Source organism: Anolis carolinensis, unplaced genomic scaffold (genome assembly GCF_035594765.1).
Source record: "Anolis carolinensis isolate JA03-04 unplaced genomic scaffold, rAnoCar3.1.pri scaffold_9, whole genome shotgun sequence".
Lineage (NCBI taxonomy): Eukaryota > Metazoa > Chordata > Lepidosauria > Squamata > Dactyloidae > Anolis > Anolis carolinensis.
In genome coordinates, this window is record NW_026943820.1 from 2,720,832 (window position 1) to 2,745,826 (window position 24,995).

General features: G+C 39.2%; 1 protein-coding gene across 1 annotated transcript in view; it reads right to left on the reverse strand.

The window, feature by feature from the left end:
- Positions 1–10,372: 10,372 nt before the first annotated feature.
- slc7a5 (solute carrier family 7 member 5) overlaps positions 10,373–24,995 on the reverse strand; it is a 58,578-nt gene continuing 43,955 nt past the window's right edge. Inside the window, exons 5-10 of the mRNA XM_062961982.1 lie at positions 24,104–24,227; positions 22,348–22,451; positions 20,025–20,121; positions 17,571–17,720; positions 14,942–15,119; positions 10,373–10,571 (exon numbers count right to left, since the gene is read on the reverse strand). Of these exons, the coding sequence (XP_062818052.1) occupies positions 10,516–10,571; positions 14,942–15,119; positions 17,571–17,720; positions 20,025–20,121; positions 22,348–22,451; positions 24,104–24,227 (709 nt within the window). The 3' untranslated portion in view covers positions 10,373–10,515. The remainder of the gene's footprint in view (positions 10,572–14,941; positions 15,120–17,570; positions 17,721–20,024; positions 20,122–22,347; positions 22,452–24,103; positions 24,228–24,995) is intronic.

Consider the following 24,995-nt stretch of genomic DNA (forward strand, 5'->3'; position numbering starts at 1 on the left):
TATGTCTAATGGCATTGAATGTTTGCCATGTGTATGTGCATTGTGATCCGCCCTGAGAAGGGTGGAATATAAATACTGCAAATAAATAATAGTAATGGCTCCCAAAACTTTTGATCTCCAGATATTTCATTGGATGGGCCTTTGTGGTCCCATCCAATGATATGTTTAATTGGATTGGTCTAGATGGCCTTTATGCTCTCATCCAACTATATATTTTATTGGGTTGGTCTACTTGACCTTTGCATTCCCATCCAACTATGGATTTCATTGGGTTGGTCTAGATGGCCTTTGAGGCCCCATCCAATGATATATTTAATTGGATTGGTCTAGATGGCCTTTGTGCTCTCATCCAACTATATATATTTATTGGGTTCCCAATAAATGCAATATTTAGTTGCATTCCCATCTGACTATGGATTTCATTGGGTTGGTCTAGATGGCCTTTGAGGCCCCATCCAATGATATATTTAATTGGATTGGTCTAGATGGCCTTTGTGCTCTCATCCAACTATATATTTTATTGGGTTCCCAATAAATGCAATATTTAATTGCATTCCCATCTGACTATAGATTTCATTGGGTTGGTCTAGATGGCCTTTGAGGCCCCATCCAATGATATATTTAATTGGATTGGTCTAGATGGCCTTTGTGCTCTCATCCAACTATATATATTTATTGGGTTCCCAATAAATGCAATATTTAATTGCATTCCCATCTGACTATGGATTTCATTGGGTTGGTCTAGATGGCCTTTGAGGTCCCATCCAATGATATATTTAATTGGATTGGTCTAAATGTCCTTTATGGTCCCATCCAACTATGGATTATATCAGTTTGGTCTAGATGGCCTTTGAGGCCCCATCCAATGGAAGTGACACAATGGGTCAACGGCATTCAATAGGATCTAAGTTCTTGCCTTGTGTGCGACTCCTGATTCAATGGGAGAGACTCTGAGATGGGACCACATGTGGTCCATGGGATGGAGGCTTCCCACCCTTGAATCAAAGACACACCATGAGGAAGGAAGAACAAACAAAATTATCCCGGAGGAGGAAATGCCACGTTATCTTGACCTGCAGTTGTTGTCACAGGCGCATAATCCTCTTTTTTGATCTCGGACCTTTTTGTGTTTTGCTTGGCGCATAGGGATGCCATTGATGGGTCTGCACAATGCGCAAGCCCGGCCAAGCCAAACAGGCCCCATGGCAAACCATAAGCCCTCCAAAGCTTGCAAGACTCCATGAGCCCACGGCCAGGATGGGCTCATTTTGCAGGACCATTGCAGAGATAGATGCAGAAAAAGTCCATTTTTATTTGGTGATTCTTTGGAAATGTTTGGCTCTCCTTTCCAATTTTCCTCCTCTGCCCTTTCTCTCCCTTTGCAAGACCAGACAGACTGGATTCCTGCCTGGCCAGGTTTCCTCACCCCAAATTGGCACCTGTCCAAACAGAGCCTTTTAACTTTTATAATTTTTTTCTTGCTGGTGCCGGAGGCTTCAGTTGCAAAAGCGATTGCCTCCGTAAGTAAGCAAAGCCATAGGTCAGGAGGCAGGAGAACAAGAGCACCTGCGCAAACCTGCCCGGCAGCTAATGTGTTGCGCCTCGGATGGCATTCTTCTCCTTTGCAAATACACTTGCTCTTTTTCCCCTTGGTTTCATGCGCAGAGCCATTTTCCCATTGCCGTGTGGCAATGCTGGACTGATGCAAAAATAAGATAGAGTCATGCCTTTATGGTGCCTGTTGTTTTTGAAAAGGAAGATTTGTGAGTGCTTCATAATCATTGTTGAATGGGACCACAAAGGCCATCTAGACCAGCCCAATATGAAATCCATAGTTGGATGGGAATGCAAAGACCATCCAATCCAAGGGATGGGACCACAAAGGCCATCAACCCGATAAAAATATATAGTTGGATGGAACCACAAAGGCCATCTAGATCAATCCAATGGATGGGACCATAAAGGCCATCTAGACCAACTCAATTAAATATATAATTAGATGGAACCACAAAGGCCATCTAGACCAACCCAATGAAATCCATAGTCGGATGGGAATGCAAGTCATATAGACCAACTCAATTAAATATATCATTGGTTAGGACCATAAAGGCCATCTAGACCAACCCAATAAAATCCATAATTGGATGGGACCACAAAGGCCATCTAGACCAACCCAATAAAATCCATAATCGGATGGGACTACAAAGGCCATCTAGACCAACCCAATGAAATCCATAATTGGATGGGACCACAAAGGCCATCTAGACCAACCCAATAAAATCCATAATTGGATGGGACCACAAAGGCCATCTAGACCAACCCAATAAAATCCATAATCGGATGGGACTACAAAGGCCATCTAGACCAACCCAATGAAATCCATAATTGGATGGGACCACAAAGGCCATCTAGACCAACCCAATAAAATCCATAATTGGATGGGACTACAAAGGCCATCTAGACCAACCCAATGAAATCCATAGTCGGATGGGAATGCAAAGGTCATATAGACCAACTCAATTAAATATATCATTGGTTAGGACCATAAAGGCCATCTAGACCAACCCAATAAAATCCATAATTGGAAGGGACCACAAAGGCCATCTAGACCAACCCAATAAAATCCATAATTGGATGGGAATGCAAAAGCCATCTAGACCAATCCAATTAAATATGTAATTGGATGGGACCCCAAAGGCTATCTAGACCAATCCAATAAAATTCATAGTTGGATGGGAATGCAAATAATTTCTTTATTCACTCTCATAGAGTTCCTGGCTTCCTATAGATGAAGTTTGCGAAATCATCAAATCGAGATGGTTTCTGTTGTTGTTGTTTTTAATAATAAAAAGAGTCTTCAAGCCAAAACAAAAACACACTTGTAACTTTGAACACTTTGTCCCCATGTTAAAATAGATATTTATATAATGACATTAAAAACGTAACAGCTATCGTTAATGAAGAATCCCAAGGAAAACGCACACAGGGAAGAAGAGAAAAAAAAGGGGGGAACATTTTACATCTCGTTACAAAGCAAAACGGAGCCGAAAATGGAAATAAAAACAAATGCGACAGAACAAAGACCGACGGACAAACGCAAACGTCGTCGTAGGAAAAACGTCACTTAAAAAGATATTTAAACCCAGTTAAAAACCTCTAACGTCGTCATTAAATTAGTAAAAAATATTTCTTTTCAAGTGTAATAACAACAACAACAAAAGCTCTTTAAATTAAGTTTTTTTCCATTTACATTACATAAAAACTTTTTTTTTATTTTATGTCGAAAAGAAAATAGAGATTTTAAAAGGAGTGATTTATTTTATTCCCCAGCAGGCTTTGAAATAGTGTGTCCACACCGTTAGATTAATCCAGTTTGATACCGCTTTTAATTCCCAAGGTGTTTAAGCCCCAAGAGTTGTAGTTTGGGGGGAAAAAGGGGAGGCAAAACTACAACTCCCAGTATTCCGTAGCCTTGAGTCAAGTGGCGTCAAACTGGATTAATTCGACAGTGTGGACACACCCAGACATAACTACGGAGTGCTTTGATACCACTTTTAAGTCCCAAGAGTTGTAGTTTGGGGGTAAAAACGGAGGCTAAAGACCTTGCAAAACTACAACTCCCAGTATTCCATAGCCTTGAGTCAAGTGGCGTCAAACTGGGTTAATTCTGCAGTGTGGACGCATCCATAGATATAATTACGGAGTGCTTTGATACCACTTTCAAGTCCCAAGAGTTGTAGTTTGGGGGTAAAAACGAGTCTAAAGACCTTGCAAAACTACAACTCCCAGTATTTCATATAATTGAGTCAAGTGGCGTCAAACTGGATTAATCCGACAGTGTGGACGCATCCATAGACACAATTACAGAGTGCTTTGATACCACTATTTTAAGTCCCAAGAGTTGTAGTTTGGGGGGGGGGGGGGAAGGAGGCTAAAGACCTTGCAAAACTACAACTCCCAGGATTCCGTAGCCTTGAGTCAAGTGGCGTCAAACTGGATTAATTCTGCAGTGTGGACACACCCATAGACATAGTTACGGAATGTTTTGATACCACATTTAAGTCCAAAGAGTTGTAGTTTGGTGGGGAAAAGGGAGGCTAAAGACCTTGCAAAACTACAACTCCCAGTATTCCATAGCCTAGAGTCAAGTGGCGTCAAACTGGATTAATTCGACAGTGTGGACGCAGCCATAGACATAGTTACGGAGTGCTTTTCTAGCATGCAAATCCATTTCTTTCTGTTGTGCCTTGCATTATTAATCCCATATGCATTCAGTAATAATAATTCAGTAATAAATCTCATTCCAGATGCCTCAAGGCGCCAGTGTTTTCGACCGTAAATACAGCAGCAAACTAATTTGAACTCTTCGTAAGACAAAAACAGCAAAGAACAAAGGCAGCTTCGATGGAGACGAAGGGGGGGATATTTGGAACAACACGACCCAGAAAAAAAGCCCTGTAAACAAGGCAGAGCGGTCAACAAAAACATTAAGAATACAACCCACAATTATGCTTTTGCAAGTGAGAATCTGGCATTATTGCTGCCGCAACGGACACGATGCCGAGACACAATTTATTGGCCTGTTTTAAGCAAAATAATTGAAGTTATACGGTCTGAAACTAAGGCTGGATCTACACTGCCATGTAATGCATCTTGAATTGCATTATAGGGTCAATGTAGACCCATATAATGTGGATTAAACTGCTCTGAACTCCATTATGTAGTGCCATATAGTGCAGCTTGCATTTCAAACCCATATAATGTGGTTCAAACTGCATTGAGCTACATTATATAGGGATGTATCTATACTACCATATAGTGCAGCTTGGATTGCATTATATGATCAGTATAGACCTATATAATGTGCTTCAAACTGCATTGAGCTACATTATATAGGGATGTATCTATACTACCATATAGTGCAGCTTGAATTGCATTATATGATCAGTATAGACCTATATAATGTGGATTAAACTGCATCAAACATTATATAAGGATGTATCTATACTACCATATAGTGGAGCTTGAATTGCATTATATGGTCAGTATAGACCTATATAATGTGGTTCAAACTGCATCAAACTCCATGATATAGGGATGTATCTATACTACCATATAGTGGAGCTTGAATTGCATTATAGGGTCAATATAGACCTATATAATGTGGATTAAACTGCATCAAACATTATATAAGGATGTGTGTACACTACCATATAGTGCAGCTTGGATTGCATTATATGGTCAGTATAGACCTATATAATGTGGTTCAAACTGCATCAAACTCCACGATATAGGGATGTATCTATACTGCCATATAGTGGAGCTTGAATTGCATTAATATAGACCTATATAATGTGGTTCAAACTGCATTGAGCTGCGATATATAGGGATGTATCTATACTACCATATAGTGCAGCTTGGATTGCATTATAGGGTCAGTATAAACCTATATAATGTGTATTAAACTGCATCAAACATTATATAAGGATATATGTATACTACCATATAGTGCAGCTTGAATTGCATTATATGGTCAGTATAGACCTATATAATGTGGTTTAAACTGCATCAAATTCCATTATATAGGGATGTATCTATACTACCATATAGTGCAGCTTGAATTACATTATAGGGTCAGTATAGACCTATATAATGTGATTTAAACTAGGGCCATCCTTTTAATTTTCCATCTACACCAGGGCGCATCTACACTATGGAATGAATGCACTTTAGCACCACTTCGACTGCCATGGTTCATTGCTATGGCATAATGGGATTTGTAGTTTGCCGAGATCTTTAGTCTTCTCTGCCGAACTGCAAACTCCCCGGATTCCATTGCATTGAACCATAACAGTTAAAAGTGGGACCAAACTGCATTAATTCCACAGTGTAGATGCATCTAAACATTTGTTTTCAAAGGAAGCCGCACTTTTTGTGCAACAAGTATAGAAGATAAAATAATTTCATATATTTTTCCCCACGAAGATGACGATAATACAGTCAAAAGTCGCACTGTAGTGACTTCCTACCGTAATGCCCTTAAACAGCCTTTAAATTAATACAATACACGGGACAAAAAAAGGCACCGAATTCCCCAAAAGTGGGGTAACGTCATAATACAAAAAAGATCTGATGTGCGGATAACTAAAGAGGAGAAAAATCTGGCTGCACCAGGATCCGTATCTCCTAAACTTAGTCCTATTGGTCAGCGGTGCGTCTACATGGAGGAATGAATGCAGTTTGACACCACTTTCGCTGCCTGGGCTCAATGCTACGAAGTCATGGGAAGTGTGGTTTCATATGAGTCTTGTGTCTAAGTATGCTGAGCAACAAATTTTATAATTCCACAGCATTGAGCCATGTCTCAATGCTACGAAGTCATGGGAAGTGTGGTTTCATACGAGTCTTGTGTCTAAGCATGCTGAGTGCCAAATCTTATTAATTCCATAGCATTGAGCCATGGCAGCTAAAGTGGTGCCAAACTGTGTTAATTCTGCAGTATAGATGCACTCCAATGTGGGCACACAGGGGGCTCCATTGGTCTGGAAGGGTGCATCTACACTGTTGAATTAATGCAGTTTGGCACCACTTTCGTTGCCTGGACTCAATGCTACGAAGTCATGGGAAGCGTAGTTTCATATGAGTCTTGTGTCTAAGCATGCTGAGCACCAAATCTTATTAATTCCATAGCACTGAGCCATGGCAGCTAAAGCGGTGCCAAACTGTGTTAATTCTGCAGTATAGATGCACCCCAATGAGGGCACAGAGGGGGTTCTATTGGTCTGGAAGGGTGCATCTATACTGTTGAATTAATGCAGTTTGACGCCATTTTCGCTGCCTGAGCTCAATGCTACGAAGTCATGGAAAGCGTGGTTTCATATGAGTCTTGTGTCTAAGCAAGCTGAACAACAAATTTTATAATTTCACAGCTTTGAGCCATGGCTCAATGCTACGAAGTCATGGGAAGTGTGGTTTCATATGAGTCTTGTGTCTAAGCATGCTGAGCGACAAATTTTATCATTCCACAGCATTGAGCCATGGCTGAATGCTACAAAGTTATGGGAAGCGTGGTTTCATACGAGTCTTGTGTCTAAGCATGTTGAGTGCCAAATTTTATAATTCCGCAGCATTGAGCCATGGCTCAATGCTACAAAGTCATGGGAAGCGTGGTTTCATACGAGTCTTGTGTCTAAGCATGCTGAGCAACAAATTTTATAATTCCACAGCACTAAGCCATGGCTCAATACTACAAAGTCATGGGAAGCGTGGTTTCATATGAGTCTTGTGTCTAAGCATGCTGAGCGACAAATTTTATAATTCCACAGCACTAAGCCATGGCTCAATACTACAAAGTCATGGGAAGCGTGGTTTCATATGAGTCTTGTGTCTAAGCATGCTGAGCAACAAATTTTATAATTCCACAGCACTAAGCCATGGCTCAATGCTACAAAGTTATGGGAAGCGTGGTTTCATATGAGTCTTGTGTCTAAGCATGCTGAGCAACAAATTTTATAATTCCACAGCACTAAGCCATGGCTCAATACTACAAAGTCATGGGAAGCGTGGTTTCATATGAGTCTTGTGTCTAAGCATGCTGAGCGACAAATTTTATAATTCCAAAGCACTAAGCCATGGCTCAATACTACAAAGTCATGGGAAGCGTGGTTTCATACGAGTCTTGTGTCTAAGCATGCTGAGCAACAAATTTTATAATTCCACAGCACTAAGCCATGGCTCAATGCTACAAAGTTATGGGAAGCGTGGTTTCATATGAGTCTTGTGTCTAAGCATGCTGAGCAACAAATTTTATAATTCCACAGCACTAAGCCATGGCTCAATACTACAAAGTCATGGGAAGCGTGGTTTCATATGAGTCTTGTGTCTAAGCATGCTGAGCGACAAATTTTATAATTCCACAGCATTGAGCCATGGCTGAATGCTACAAAGTTATGGGAAGTGTGGTTTCATACGAGTCTTGTGTCTAAGCATGTTGAGTGCCAAATTTTATAATTCCGCAGCATTGAGCCATGGCTCAATGCTACAAAGTCATGGGAAGCGTGGTTTCATACGAGTCTTGTGTCTAAGCATGCTGAGCGACAAATCTTATTAATTCCATAGCATTGAGCCCGGGCAGCTAAAGCGGTGCCAAACTGTGTTAATTCTGTAGTGAAGATGCACCCCAATTGTGGGCAGAAAAAGGAACAATATAGGCAATGAAATGTGCGTTGATGGGGTTGGTAGGGGACACTCACACGCCTTAAATGCAAGCGACTTGGTCCCCATTCGTTGTGTGGGTTTAGTAGGAAAGCAACACAGCAAAAACGACCCCCAAAAGGGTTGGAAAAGTTCATGAGAACTTCAAGAACTTCAAGACCAAAGCTTCACTCAACCGGAGATAGGTCTTAGCTACAAGACAGAGCTTCCCAAATCCTATAAATACTATTTTCTAACCATTTTCCTTCCCATGAAGTCCCATCTCCACTAATATAATATGGAGCAAAACATCTAAACATTATTTCTGGTAAGGAAAAGAAAGTTGGGGTGCATCTACACTGTAGACTTAACACAGTTTAATCCCACTTGGCTTCATGGGAGTTGTAATTTGTCGCGGAGTTGTCTGCCAAACGATAGCTCAGTTGCATTCCATAGCACAGAGTCAAAGTGGTATCAAACTGCATTAATTCTACCATCTGGATAGACCAGGCAGGGGCAAATTTCGGTCCTCCGGGTGTTTTGGACTGCAACTCCCACCATTCCTAACAGCTTCAGGGGCCAATGTGGATGCATGTCATCCAGTTCAAAGCAGATAATGTAGATTACCTGTCTTGTTAATCTGGATTATATGGTAGTACAGATCCAGCCTAAATTGGAGTTAGGGTGATGCAAATAGGAAAAAAAGAGGAAAAACTTTATGAATGAATGCTTTACACATTTATCTAAGTTTGTTACCATTTTTTAATTTGGAATGTATAGTTTTGTTTCGGATTATGCGATTTTAATGTTTATATTAATATGTTTTTAACTCCACGTTTTAATATTTAATGTTATTGCATTTTATGATATAATTGATACAGTAGAGTCTCATTTATCCAAGCCTCGCTTATCCAAGTTTCTGGATAATCCAAGCCATTTTTGTAGTCAATGTTTTCAATATATCATGATATTTTGGTGCTAAATTCGTAAATACAGTAATTACAATATAACATTACTGCGTATTGAACATATTTGTTGTATAACATGATGTTTTGGTGCTTAATTTGTAAAATCATGACCTAATTTGATGTTTAATAGGCTTTTCCTTAATCCTTCCTTATTATCCAAGATATTCGCTTATCCAAGCTTCTGCCGGCCCATTTAGCTTGGATAAGTGAGACTCTACTGTAGTTGTATGTCATTGTTGTTTTATGTAGGCACTGAATTTTGCCATAATATGTTTGGAAACCAGGGTGAGAAAAGTGGTATATAAGTGAAGTAAGTAAGTAAACTGTTAGGAATATAAGGATGAAATAATCCCTCTTTCTCTCTCCTCTGTGACTCAGTGTGAGTATCAGTCCGTCGGGTGTTTTGGACTCCAACTCCCATCATTCCTAACAGCCGTAAGTGGCTGAGAGGGAAAAGAAAGGGGCCTGAGGTTGTTAGGAATGGTGGGAGTTGGAGTCCAAAACATCTGGAGGCCAAAGTTCGCCCATGCCTGGGATAGATGCACCCTTGGCGAGCATAATAATAGTACAAATTGGGAAAAATATTCCAATCAATGGTCTTCCAGGCAGCTGATGGTAATCGGGTTTTCGTTTTCAGCACCAAAATATCTGTGGATTTGGGTTTCTTTTGCCACGATTTTCCGTCCGCGGATCCGTCTTCCCCGCTGCTTCTTTTGTCTTTTTTTCCCCCACTTCCGAGAAAAACCCGAATCGATTCGGATATTTACGAACCGCGACGAAAATACAAAACGTTTATTTGTTAACTCGACAGAACCAGGCTTGTTTTTTTACGGGGGGAAAAAAATAAAAAGATCTCTAAAAATAATAATAATAATAATAACAATAAAAAAATAATAATAATAATTCACGTCGTTCCAAAAGTTCACTCAGTCCGTCTGGATTGTAAAGGAGGAAATCCGCGTCCGTTTGCACAAAGGAGTGTAAAGCTAAAGAATACCCTGCTTTGCCGGATGAAGTTGTTGTTTTGTTGTTGTTTTCCTGCAAAAACCTGAATCAAGTTGTTTTCTTTTTTTGGCGAACTTTTGGAAAAGGAGGAACGAAGCGGCGAACTAAACAAAACTAAAGCGAGGGTCCAAAACAAGAACGGAAACGCAAACAAAAATGTCTCCCGTCGGAAGTTACTTTTCTCGGGATCTTCCTCCATAGATTCGGTTCGATTTTTTCCGAAGCCTCCCCGGCTTTGATTTGAAAATAAAAAACGTTGGAATCGGATACACGTTTCGTGTCGTTTCGTGGACAATAAGGACGTTGTGCGTTGGCTTGAACATGGAAACGTTCCCCGTGGTTTCGTTTTTCAAGACTCTTGCGGAACGACTTCCATCATCTTCTGGCAAAAGACGGTCGTGGAGTCTGTTTGCAAAAAGAAAAAGGAGGAAAATAAATGAGGTTATCGAGTTGTTATTTGGCCATTTCAATGGCTACGAACCACTTTCGTTATGGTCAAATAGAACGTCAAACAAGATAGATATGATGGATTTCATTTCACAAAATCACAAGCAGAACACTTCCCAAGTGTCTAGGACTGTGTGATGTATTTTTGGATTATTATTATTATTATTATTATTATTATTATTATTATTATTATTATTATTATTATTATATATTTTATTATTATATTATATTATTTTACTAGCTGTGCCCGGCCACGCGTTGCTGTGGCGAAGTATGGTGGTATGGGAAATAAAGTATTGAGGAATTGGTGGTGTTGGATAAGTGAGACTCTACTGTATATTGATAATCTTATATTATCTGCTTAAAACTGGATTATATGAGGCCCCTTCTTCACAGCTGTATAAAATGCACACTGAAGTGAATTATCTGGCAGTGTGGGCTCAAGATAATCCAGTTCAAAGCAGATAATATAAGATTATAAATGGGTTATATAGCTGTATGGAAGGGCCTTGAGTCTACACTGCCATATAATCCAGTGCAAATTAAATAATCTGTGAAAGAGGCCTGAGGCCTAAATTTGCCTGTCCCCTGGGCTGAGTTGGTTGCTAGGAGACCAAGTGGGCAGAGATTAGTCCTCTAACTGGCAGCAATTGGATAAAAACAATTATTCCTCTCTCTCTAATTAGGACTTTATTTTTCTTTTCTTTTTGTTGTATCAACCTAGAGGCGTGGATGATGGGTTGTGTTGTCAAATTTTGAGGTTGGGGGGGGGGGCTGTAGTTTTGTTGTTTTGTTGGTCGCCGTGATGCCATCACTCATTTATATATAGACTAGCTGTGCCCGGCCACGCGTTGCTGTGGCAAAGTGGTGGTGGTATTGGTTAAAAATTGTTGTGTAATTTTTATTTGACGTTATTTGTATTTTTTTAAATAAATTTTATTGTAAGTTATCTTTTTATTATATTTTATTATTTTCTTGTATTACTTTTAGTTATTTTCTGTTATAGTATTTTATTGTATTAATTTTTTAGTGTTTTTAATTATTTTTTATTGGGTTGCTAGGAGACCAAGTTGGAGGAGCTTAGCCTTCTAACTGGCAGCAATTGGATAAAAGCAATTATTCCTCTTTCTCTAATTAGGACTTTATTTTTCTTTTCTTTTTGTTGTATCAACCTAGAGGCGTGGATGATGGGTTGTGTTGTCAAATTTCGAGGTTGGGGGGCCTGTAGTTTTGTTGTTTTGTGGGTCGCCGCGATGCCATCACTCTTTTATATATATAGATTATTATATTATATGATTAGTATATTATTATATTTTATTATATATTATATTATTATTATTATTATTATTATTATTATTATTATTATTATTATATTATGTTTTGCATCATACCACTGTCCGGATTTGTGCACGCACGGCCGAGCAAAAGCTCCATCGGATTACCCTCGAAGGAACGAGGGCCTGAAGTTTCTAATTAATGAAGGTGCTTTTGCAAGGCATTAATTCTCTCTTCATCTCGGGATCTCTGGGCAAAACAGGAGAGGGAATTAACATGCTAATCCCTTTGTCCGCCGTCAGACGGCTGCAGAAAAATGGCTTTTCTAAGAACTCAGAGCAATACTTAGAAGAAGAAGAAGAAAAAGAAAAAAAAAACCAGGGATGAACAATAAAAAGGAGAGACAGGCAGTGTTTGTGTAACAAAAGAAAAGAGCCTCTATAATCAGGGAGACTGGGGAAAATCTGTTTCTGCTCAAAGCCTAAGTAACACTTGGAAGATAAACGTCTCCTTGCCGGCTTTTCTAGGTCAGGCTCCCATTGTTGTCTCCCAAAAAGGACAAATAAATGGTGGTTTTGGGTTACGGAGTCACCATCCAAAGCAAGACTCCACGGTTTCTTTGACTCACTTTAATTAATCGTTTCGCAAAATGCAACTCCAATCCAACAAATGGAAAGTACCGTATATACTTGAGTATAAGCCGACCCGAATATAAGCTGAGCCACCTAATTTTACCACAAAAACCTGGGAAAGCATTGACTCCAGTATAAGCCAAGATACCAATACAATTACGTATATACTTGGCTTCTAGATATTTTTCTATTCCTCGCCAGTCCGTTTCTTTCCTTAATCTGCCCTGATTCCTTGCCATTAAGTAAGTCAATCTATCCATGTTTTTTATTTCCACCACTTTAATTAACCATTCCTCATTCTTAGGGATTGTTTTTTGTCGCCAATATCTAGCATATGTTAATCTAGCCGAGGTGATTAAGTATATCATTAATTTTTCCTCATTTGGGTTTCGGGGTTCGTTGAATATTCCTAATAGATAGAGTTCTGGAGTTTTTCTAATTTTTATGTTCATCATTTTTTGTATGATTTCATGTATTTTGGACCAGTATTCTCTCGCTTTTTTGCATTCCCACCATATATGAAGGAATGTTCCTTCTTTTACTCCACATTTCCAGCACTTACCATTCTTAGTTTTGTTAATTATTCCTAATTTTTTGGGGGTGAGGTACCATCGATAGAACATCTTCATCCAGTTGATATGCGTAGGTGTATTTTAGTTTCCTTCCCCATACCCCATATTTTTAGTTTCCATCCACGCCATACCCCCCCCCCCCCCCCGCCACCGTTTTTCAAGCGCAATTTTTCCGCATCTCTCCGTTTTTGTTCCCCGGCTCCAGTGTGTTCCCCGCTCCCCTTTTTCTTTTTTTTTCCTTCTTTTCTTTTCTTTTCTTTTCCCTCCCCCCTTTTTTCTTTTCTTTTTATGTATATGGCGTTTTCTTTTCTTTTTATGTATATGTGCAAAACTCAATAAAAATAATAATAATAATTACGTATATACTTGAGTATAAGCCGACCCGAATATAAGCCGAGGCACCTAATTTTACCACAAAAAAACTGGGAAAACATTGACTCCAGTATAAGCCCAGAGGTAAATTTCAGAAATAAAAACAGAGATCAATAAAATTACATTAATTGAGGCATCAGTAGGTTAAATGTTTTTGAATATTTACATAAAAGCTCAAATTTAAGATAAGACTGTCCAACTCTGATCCAATCATTATTCTCATCTTCTTCAATGTAAATGTGCTTTATGTATCATTTTAATAATAATAGAGTAAAATAATACATGTAATAACAATAATAATAATAATATAGGAAAATAATACATGTAATAATAAATAGAGTAAAATAATACATGTAATAATAATAATAATAATAATAAATACAGGAAAATAATACAAGTAATAATAAATAGAGTAAAATAATAAATGCAATAATAATAATAATAATATCAAAGTGAAATAATAAATGTATTATTATTAATAATAGAGTAAAATAAATGTAATAGTAGCAACAATAATAGAGAAAAATGATAAATGTAATAATACCAATAATAATAGAGAAAAATAATAAATGTACCATATATTCTCGAGTATTAGCTGACCCAAATATAAGCCAACCAGGACTCCCACCTGAGTATAAGCCGAGCGGGGCTTTTTCAGGGCTAAAAAAAGGACTGAAAAACTAGGCTTATACTCGAGTATATACATACATACACACAGTAGAGTCTCACTTATCCAATATAAACGGGCCGGCAGAACGTTGGATAAGCAAATATGTTGGATAATAAGGAGGGATTAAGGAAAAGCCTATTGCACATCAAATTAGGTTATGATTTTACAAATTAAGCACCAAAACATCATGTTATACAACAAATTTGACAGAAAACGTAGTTCAGTACGGAGTAATGTTATGTTGTAATTACTGTATTTACAAATTTAGCACCAAAATATCACGATATATTGAAAACATTGACTACAAAAATGGCTTGGATAATCCAGAAGCTTGGATAAGTGAGGCTTGGATAAGTGAGACTCTACTGTAGTTGTTATAATTCAGGAACTTTATTTTTTATGGCACAAACTACAGTAGAGTTTCACTTATCCAAGCTAAAGGGCCGGCAGAATGTTGGATAAGTGAATAAGGACCAAAACATCATGCTATACAACAAGTTTGACAGAAAAAGTAGTTCAATACGCTACGTAGTAATTACTGTATTGACGAACTTGGCACCAAAATATCACGATGTATTGAAAACATTGACTACAAAAAAGCGTTGGATAATCCAGAACGTTGGATAAGCGAGTGTTGGATGAGTGAGACTCTACTGTATATGCATTTCCTCCCTTCAAAAAAACTACCAGCACTGCAAAAGAGTCCATATTTTCATTATTGAGAATGAATTAAACCTGCACTGTATTCATGCAAACCAGGCTTTGGATAATTTCCTCCTTGTAAATCCCAGAGTTTTGCGGACTCACATATGGTGTGTAGGAGCCACTTGGGCTTGTTCTGCCACCAAACGCCGACCAGGTAGACGGGGATCCCGCTGAGGATGATGGCAAAGCCAATGCCGCACTCCTTGGGCGTCATCCAGAAGGAGACCACGATGAGGAAGATGCAGGCCAGGATGAAGAAGACCGGCAGGAGCAGGTTCACCTGCAAGGGAGACCTTTGGGTCAGCAGGACTGGAGAGGAGTTAGATGGAGATTCTCTTCCCAGGACAAAGTTTTCACCCTCTAGTCAACTTTAGGGATGACACTCAACTCTACTACTCCTTTCCACCGAACTCCAAGGAAGCCCCCCAGATACTGAACCAGTGCTTGGCAGCTGTGATGGGCTGGATGAGGGCGAATAAGCTGAAGCTTAATCCCGACAAGACAGAGGTCCTCCAGGTCAGTCGTATGTCCGATCGGGGTATTGGGTGGCCACCTGTGCTTGACGGGGTCCCACTCCCCCTGAAGGTGGGGGTCCTCCTGGACTCAGCACTGACGCTTGATGCTCAGGTGTCGGCCTTTGCACAACTAAAACTTGTGCGCCAACTGCGACCTTACCTCGTGAAGTCTGATCTGGCCACGGTGGTCCATGCCTTAGTTACCTCTAGACTGGACTATTGCAATGCACTCTACGTGGGGCTGCCCTTGAAGACGGCCCGGAAACTCCAACTAGTTCAACGTTCGGCAGCCTTGCTTCTAACTGGAGCAAATTATAGGGAGCGGTCAACCCTCCTGCTTAAGGAGCTCCACTGGCTGCCGTTCACCTTCCGGACCCAATTCAAGGTGCAAGTGATCACCTACAAAGCCCTGAACGGTTTGGGACCCTCCTACCTTAGGGATCGCCTCTCCCCCTACGAACCTGCACGATCTCTTCGTTCGTCGGGGGAGGCCCTCCTCTCGCTCCCACCTCCGTCACAAGCACGGTTGGTGGGGACGAGAGAGAGGGCCTTCTCCGTGGTGGCCCCCTTCCCGGCTCTGGAACTCGCTCCCCAGGGAAATCAGGCAAGCCCCCACCCTGGTAGCATTCAGAAAGAGCTTGAAAACCTGGCTCTTTACTCAAGCCTTTAGATAAAGATTGCTAATCCAGAAGCAATCTGTATCTGTGACCATTCTTGTACCGGTTTGCACCTTTTACCTTTGTCAACTCGATATAGACACAGGGTCTATTCCCATCCCAATTTGCACTTCCAGAATTTGCAGCACTTTATCAGTCACCTTGTGTTTACAATATTTATATGGTGCACCTTACCCAGTCTACTTTTACAATCTCTCAGTTTTAATCCATGTTTTTATTAGTTCTTGTTTTTTATTGGCTAATGTTTAATTTTTTATTTTTATTTTATTGTGCAAGTTGTTGTCTATTGCTGTGTTTTATACTGCTACTGTTTTTATTCGGGCTTGGCCCCATGTAAGCCGCCCTGAGTCCCCTCCGGGGAGATAGAGGCGGGGTATAAAAATAAAGTTATGATTTATTATTATTATTTCCCCACCTTTTCAGGACCAAAGCAATGAGGAACAGATAGATATGACTTAGGAACAAAACCCGCACGAACAATGCGCATTTGGATGCTGTCTGGAAGTGCCCAGAGCCCACCCTGCCATGGAATGTACCGTGTTTCCCTGAAAATAAGACAGTGTCTTATATTATTTTTTGCTCCCAAAGATGCTCTAGGTCTTATTTTCAGGGGATGTGTTATTTTTCTATGAAGAAGAATTCACATTTGTTGTTGAACAAAAAATGAACATTTATTATATACTGTAAGTAGTTGTCATCACAAACCAGCATAACCAGACCAACTGTGAATCCTATCAAGAATGTCTTGTTACTACCATTATTTCCATGTACAACACTCTATGGCAGGGGTCCCCAAACTAAGGCCCGGGGGCCGGATGCGGCCCATCGAAGCCATTTATCTGGCCCCCACAGCACAAGGGCAGAAGGGGATTGGGCTAAATGACCCAAGGGGTCTCTTTTTCCAACCCTTATTATTATTATTATTATTATTATTATTATTATTATTATTATTAACATTGAGGCTGGGTGGCCATCTGTCAGGGGTGCTTTGCTTGTGCTTTCGGTGCACAAAGGCAGAAGGGGATTGGACTCAATGGCCCAAGGGGTCTCTTCCAACCCTCTTTATTATTATTATTATTATTATTATTATTATTATTATTATTATTATTATTATTATTATTAACATTGAGGCTGGGTGGCCATGGCCATCTGTTAGGGGTGCTTTGCTTGTGCTTTCGGTGCACAAAGGTAGAAGGGGATTGAACTCAATGACCCAAAGGGTCTCTTCCAACCCTCTTTTTTGTTGTTGTTGTTGTTATTATTATTGCTCGGTGGCCAACTATAGTCCGGCCCTCCAACGGTCCAAATGATCGTGAACTGGCCCCCTGTTTAAAAAGTTTGGGGACCCCTGCTCTATGGTATGTACATTTACTGATCCTGCATGTTCTGGTGTTCTGTTCATTGGGCATGCTCCCAAACAAAAACTTTGCTAGGTCTTACTTTTGGGGGAGGCCTTATATTTAGCAATTCAGCAAAACCTCTACTAGGTCTTATTTTCTGGGCATGTCTTATTTTAGGGGAAACAGGGTATGTTCTCACCTTGATGGGCCTCTCCAGCTCCGGCTTCTTGTAGCGCAGCCACAGCATCCCGATGATGGCCAAGGCCACGCAGAGCCAGTTGAAGAAGCTGAAGAAGTTGATGACGGAGAAGATGTCGTTGGAGAAGGCGTACAGGAGGGTCATGACGCACTGCGGAGGGACGAGAAAGGAAAGGGAAAACGGGACCGGAAGCAACAGCATAGGTAAACAATGGGATAATGATATAATATAATTATATTATAATATAATAATAATAATATATAATATTATAATACTATAATAATACATATAATAATAATAATACCACCACCTCTAATATCCCAGGCCCTTGGACCTCAGGTGCATGTGTGCTGTGTTGTTATGTACATGAAAACAATATAATAATAATATAATATAAGAATATAATATGGTTATGTACATGTAAGCAATATAATAATATATAATATTATAATAATATAATAATACCTATGTAATAATAATAATAATAATATTTCTTATATAGTGGAAAGAGTCCAATATTCAGAGACGAATCCCAGACACTTGGACATAATAAGCATGTGTTGTATGAAGTTATGTACATGTAATAAATAATAATAACAATAATACCACCACCTCTAATATCCCAGGCCCTTGGACCTCAGGTGCATGTGTGCTGTGTTGTTATGTACATGTAAGCAATATAATAATATATAATATTATAATAATATAATAATACCTATGTAATAATAATAATAATATTTCTTATATAGTGGAAAGAGTCCAATATTCAGAGACGAATCCCAGACACTTGGACATAATAAGCATGTGTTGTATGAAGTTATGTACATGTAATAAATAATAATAACAATAATACCACCACCTCTAATATCCCAGGCCCTTGGAACTCAGGTGCATGTGTGCTGTGTTGTTATGTACATGAAAACAATATAATAATAATCTATATATATAAAAGAGTGATGGCATCATGGCAGTGGACAAAACAACAAAAGTAAACACCCCACAACCTCAAAAATTGACAGCACAACCCCTCATCCATGCCTCTAGGTTGATACAACAAAAAGAAAAGAAAAATAAAGTCCTAATTAGAGGGAGAGGAATAAGGCTAAGCTCCGCCCACCTGGTCTCCTAGCAACCCACTCAGCCCAGGGGACCCTTTACCTTAACTACCACCAATTCCTCAATATTTCGCCACAGCAACGCGTGGCCGGGCATAGCTAGTATAATATAAGAATATAATATGGTCATGTACATGTAAACAATATAATAATATAATAATATATAATATTATAATAATACCTATGTAATAATAATAATAATAATACTTCTTATATAGTGGAAAGAGTCCAATATTCAGAGACGAATCCCAGACACTTGGACATAATAAGCATGTGTTGTATGAAGTTATGTACATGTAATAAATAATAATAATAATAATAATAATAATAATAATAATAATACCACCTCTAATATCCCAGGCCCTTGGGAAGAGCCCGATATTCAGAGACAAACCCCAGACACTTGGACCTCATGTGCCTGTGTGCAGTGTGGTTATGTACATGTAAACAATATAATAGTAATATAATGTAATAATATAGTAATACCTATATAATAATTATAATACTATCTCTAATATCCCAGGCCCTTGGGAAGAGCCCGATATTCAAAGACAAACCCCAGACACTTGGACCTCATGTGCCTGTGTGCAGTGTGGTTATGTACATGTAAACAATATAATAGTAATATAATGTAATAATATAGTAATACCTATATAATAATTATAATACTATCTCTAATATCCCAGGCCCTTGGGAAGAGCCCGATATTCAAAGACAAACCCCAGACACTTGGACCTCATGTGCATGTGTGCAGTGTGGTTATGTACATGTAAACAATATAATAACAATATAATATAACATTATAATAATAATAATAATAATAATACCTAAATAATAATAATAATTCTCTTGTTACTGGTGTACTAACAAAAACACCAAATCTGTAAGGGTTCAGGGTTGTTGTATGTCTTTCGGGCTGTGTGGCCATGTTCCAGAAGCATTCTCTCCTGACGTTTCGCCCACATCTATGGCAGGCATCCTCAGAGGCCTCTGAGGATGCCTGCCATAGATGTGGGCGAAACGTCAGGAGAGAATGCTTCTGGAACATGGCCACACAGCCCGAAAGACATACAACAACCCTGTGATCCCGGCCATGAAAGCCTTCGACAACACATTGTAAGGGTTCAGTTTCCATAAATATAGACAATCCAGATGCTTATGGCCCATGTTATTACACGGGATCAATGTGAATGTGTTTGCTTAGCATGTCTGCATTCATTGCTAACATGGCGCATGATGACTCCTGAGAAGCCCGGATTCCACAGATACAGGGGTTGCATGGTACCCATATAAAAACCATACTAATTGGCTGCAAATACAACTCCATGCGCATGCTTACTGTGAAGATGAGGGAGGGGACGGGCGTGAGGAGCTTGGGGTGGATCATGGAGAGCACGGAGGGCAGGTGTCCCTCGCGGGAGCCCACAAAGAAGAGCCTGCGGAAACAACCAGCCAATCCTTGTAATTTCATGCCGCCGAGCCCTTTATCAGAGATCGAGATCTCACAGACGTTGGAAGACGGCCGCCAAGATGTTATCTCGGGGTTGCATAACGGAAGCACAGGGCTAATTGCATTGCGCAACCTTTGGCTTGGAATGGCAACGTTGCGCAACCTAAGCGGGTTGGCAAAGGTGCCATCCAAAACACAAGCACAACTTCCCCTTCCATCGGTAATGCCAGCCTTCTTTTCCCATAAGAACTACAGGTCCCATCATCCCTGACAACTGACCATGATGGCTGGAGCTGAAGGCAATAATCTATCTATCTATCTATCTATCTATCTATCTATCTATCTATCTATCTATCTATCTCTATCTCTATCTCTATCTCTATCTCTATCTATCTATCTATCTATCTATCTATCTATCTATCTATCTATCTATCTATATATATATAAAAAAAAGGGTAATGAAATTTCGGCCTAGGACAAAACAACAAAACTACACACCCCAGAAACACTAAACTTGGCCGCACAACCCCTCATCCATGCCTCTATGTTCATAGAACAAAAACAAAACAAAAATAAAGTCCTAATTAGAGGGAGAGGAATAATTGTTTTTTTATCCAATTGCTGCCAGTTAGAAGGCTAAGCTCCACCCACTTGGTCTCCTAGCAACGCACTCAGCCCAGGGGACAGGCAGAGTTAGGCCTCACTTAGGCCTCTTCCACACTGCCTATAAAATACAGATTATCTGCTTTCAACTGGATTACAGTATATGGCAATGTAGACTCAAGGCCCTTCTACACAGCCATATAACCCATTTATAATCTTATATTATCTGCTTTGAACTGGATTATCTGGACTCCACACTGACATATAATCCACTTCAGTGTGCATTTTATACAGCTGTGTAGAAGGGGCCTCATATAATCCAGTTCTAAGCAGATAATATAAGATTATAAATATAATATGTAATAATTACTGTGATATAATAATACATAACAATATAATCTCTAAAATCAGGACAGTAAATAAAGAGCAGCACTCTGAAAGCATAAGCCACAGCAACACGTGGCTGGGCAAAGCTAGTAATAATCTATATATATAAAAGAGTGATGGCATCACGGCAGCGGACAAAACAACAAAAGTAAACACCCCACAACCTCGAAAATTGACATCACAACCCCTCATCCATGCCTCTAGGTTGATACAACAAAAAGAAAAGAAAAATAAATTCCTAATTAGAGGGAGAGGAATAATAGTTTTTATCCAATTGCTGCCAGTTACAAGGCTAAGCTCCACCCACTTGGTCTCCTAGCAACCCACTCAGCCCAGTGTTAATAAAATAATGATAAAAAATAAATACAAATAATACAATAAAAAATTATAAAAAACACTAAAATAATTAATACAATAAAATACTATAACAAAATGACTAAAAATAATACAACAAAATAATAAAATATAATAAATAAAAAAGATAAATGACAATAAAATTAATTTTAAAAAATACAAATAACGTCAAATAAAAATTCCACAACAAGTTTTAACCGATACCACCACCACTTTGCCACAGCAACGCGTGGCCGGGCACAGCTAGTATAATATAAAAATGTAAGGTACGTTTGTAGAATCGAGTAAGCAACAAAACCACTGAACCAAATCACACCAAATTTGGCCACAAAAGACATAGTCGTCCAATCTATGTCTTTCAGACAAAAAACCTGGAAAATAAAGTCCAAATTAGAGAACGAGGAAGAGCCGTTTTCAACCCTAGTTGCTTGTCAGAAGCCCCCTTTAGGCCCCGCCCACTTTGTCTCCTAGCAACCCCCTTGGCCACAATGGCGCCGGGGTACAGCCAGGGTTCAGGCTTTTGAGGCTGCAAGGCTATTCACTGCTATTCCACCTGGCCAACAAAGCATTCCCATAAGCCTCTTGAAACAACTTCTTATAATAATACCTATATAATAATACCTGAGGTGGTATTATTATTATTATTATTATTATTATTATTATTATTATATAATACCTCAGCAACCCAACCTTCAGGTCAGCAGTTCAGCCAGCCTCTTATAATAATATCTATATAATAATAATAATAATAATAATAATACCTCTTATATCCGAGGCCTCTTGAAATAATGTTAATGTAGTGTCCCAAAACTCCCATTTGGATACCGGATTACGGCATTAACCTCTCGACATCCCCAGGAAAACATACCTGGATGACGTGAAGAGCGACCCGTTGACGGAGCCGAAACACGACAAGCCGACAAAGACGGGGATGATCCAAGACATGACGCCCAAGTGGTAGTTCCCAAAGTCCTGTCGGCCAAAGAGGAGGAAAGGAGGTGGTCAGAATATTTGGATGGTGTTAGGAATGGTGGGAGTTGTAGTCCAAAACACCTGGAGGGACGAAGTTTGCTAACGCCTGGTGCAGACTAAGATAATCCAGCTCAACTCAGATAATGTGGATTTTCTGTTTTGATAATCTGGATTATTGTTGAAGGGGCCCTAGATGTTTGTAAAGATATAACTTATTTATTATTATTATTATTATTATTATTATTATTATTATTATTATTATTACTTTGTGTCAAAAGCATTGCATAATAAATATATGTATTTTAAGTGTACTAGATGCATGTTGTATGTTGTGTTTGTATTGTCTGTTCTTGATAAGGCCAACTGGCTAATCAATAAATTGTTGTTGTTGTTGTTGCATAATAAATAAGATTAAAAGTGATGAAACCAAGGTATAACTAAGCTGTAGCAACTCTACTATTCCCAAATATTGTTGTTTGGAAATGCTTAATACAATTATTTGAAACGTAAACATACACATATAAACGTATTTGGATGGACTGGGCATCTCCAAACTGCAATGTCTAGAGTTTTGGGTAACTTTTGCAAATAGTATTTTCTGCACCCTGAGTAATGCAATGCCAGGTGAGTATTGTATTAGGATTGCTCAGAAATGTTTAATACAATTATTTGGAACGTAAACACACACATATACATGTATTTGGATGGACTGGGCAATGTCTAGAGTTTTGGGTAACTTTTGCAAATAGTATTTTCCGCACCCTGAGTAATGCGATGCCGGGTGAGTATTGTATTAGGATTGCTCAAAAATGCTTAATATTATTATTTGGAATGTAAACACACACATATACATGTATTTGGAAGGACTGGGCAATGTCTAGAGTTTTGGGTAACTTTTGCAAATAGTATTTTCCACACCCTGAGTAATGCAATGCCGGGTGAGTATTGTATTAGGATTGCTCAGAAATACTTAACACAATTATTTGGAACGTAAACACACACATATAAACGTATTTGGATGGACTGGGCATCTCCAAACTCTAATATCTAGAGTTTTGGGTAACTAGCTCTTTTGCAAATAGTATTTTCCGCACCCTGAGTAATGCAATGCCGGGTGAGTATTGTATTAGGATTGCTCAGAAATGCTTAACACAATTATTTAGAATGTAAACACGCATATATACACGTATTTGGATGGACCAGGCATTTCCAAACGCCGATGTCTAGAGTTTTGGGTAACTTTTGCAAATAGTATTTTCCGCACCCTGAGTAATAGCAATGCCTGGTGAGTATTTATTGTATTAGGATGGCTCATGGTGCAATTTGGATGATGTGGTTTTTTTCCTGCAATGAAAGCAATCTAGAAGATTAGAATAATAATCTTTTAGATTGTTAAGGTCGAGAGCGACAAAAGCGCCCTTTCTGCAAAATGTCAGGTCGTGGGATGAAACGTCCTGCAGCGGTGAGTCACATTCGAAGCCAGATATTTCCTGGAGACGCACATCCTGACTACCTTTGCAACCAGATCATCATCATCTTACAAAATTACAGAGATGGGTCCATGCGATGATGCACAATGCACCCAAGAGCCTGATGCAAAGTCATCAAGATAAACGATGTGCCCGTTTCCAAGCGACCCCGCGCGACTTTACCACGGCAACGGCTTCGGACGACAGCATCTCGTCCACCGACAACGTTGTGAAGTAAGCCAGGTTGGTCAGCACGTAAACCAAGGTGACGATGGGGAGCGAGATGATGATCGCCAGGGGCAGGTTTCTGTGCAACGCAATGCAAAAAGATACAACAACAACAACAACAACAACAACAACAGCCCGTAAGTTAGACATAGATCGCCCATTGGCTCTGCAATTGCCATTGCTCACAGTTGTACTACATTGATGTTGCCATTTGCCTACATCTTTGGACTGCAATTTCTAAGCAGGACAGCAAATTATGGGCTTTGTAGTCCAAAGAGGTCACTTTCCCCCAACTCATTGCCATATTAACAGCCAAAGTAAATTGTTGTTGTTGTTGTTACTACTACTACTACTACTACTACTATTATTATCATCATCATACGTCTTTGGGATCTAATTTCTAAGCTGGGCAACGAATTCTGGGCTTTGTAGTCCAAAGAGATCACTTTCCCGCAACTCGTTGCCATATTAACAGCCAAAACAAAATTGTTGTTGTTTTTATTACAATTACAATTATTATTATTATTATTTTCCTACATCTTTGGACAGCAATTTATAAACTGGATTGGGGATTCTGGGCTTTGTAATCCAAAGAGGTCACTTTCCCCAAACTCATTGTCATATTAACAGCCAAAGCAAGTTGTTGTTGTTGTTGTTATTTTATTGTTGTTGTTATTATTATTTTCCTACGTCTTTGGACTGCAATTTCTAAGCTGGGCAACGAATTCTGGGCTTTGTAGTCCAAAGAGATCACCTTCCCGCAACTCATTGCCATATTAACAGCCAAAACAAATTGTTGTTGTTTTTATTACAATTACAATTATTATTGTTATTTTTCTATGTCTTT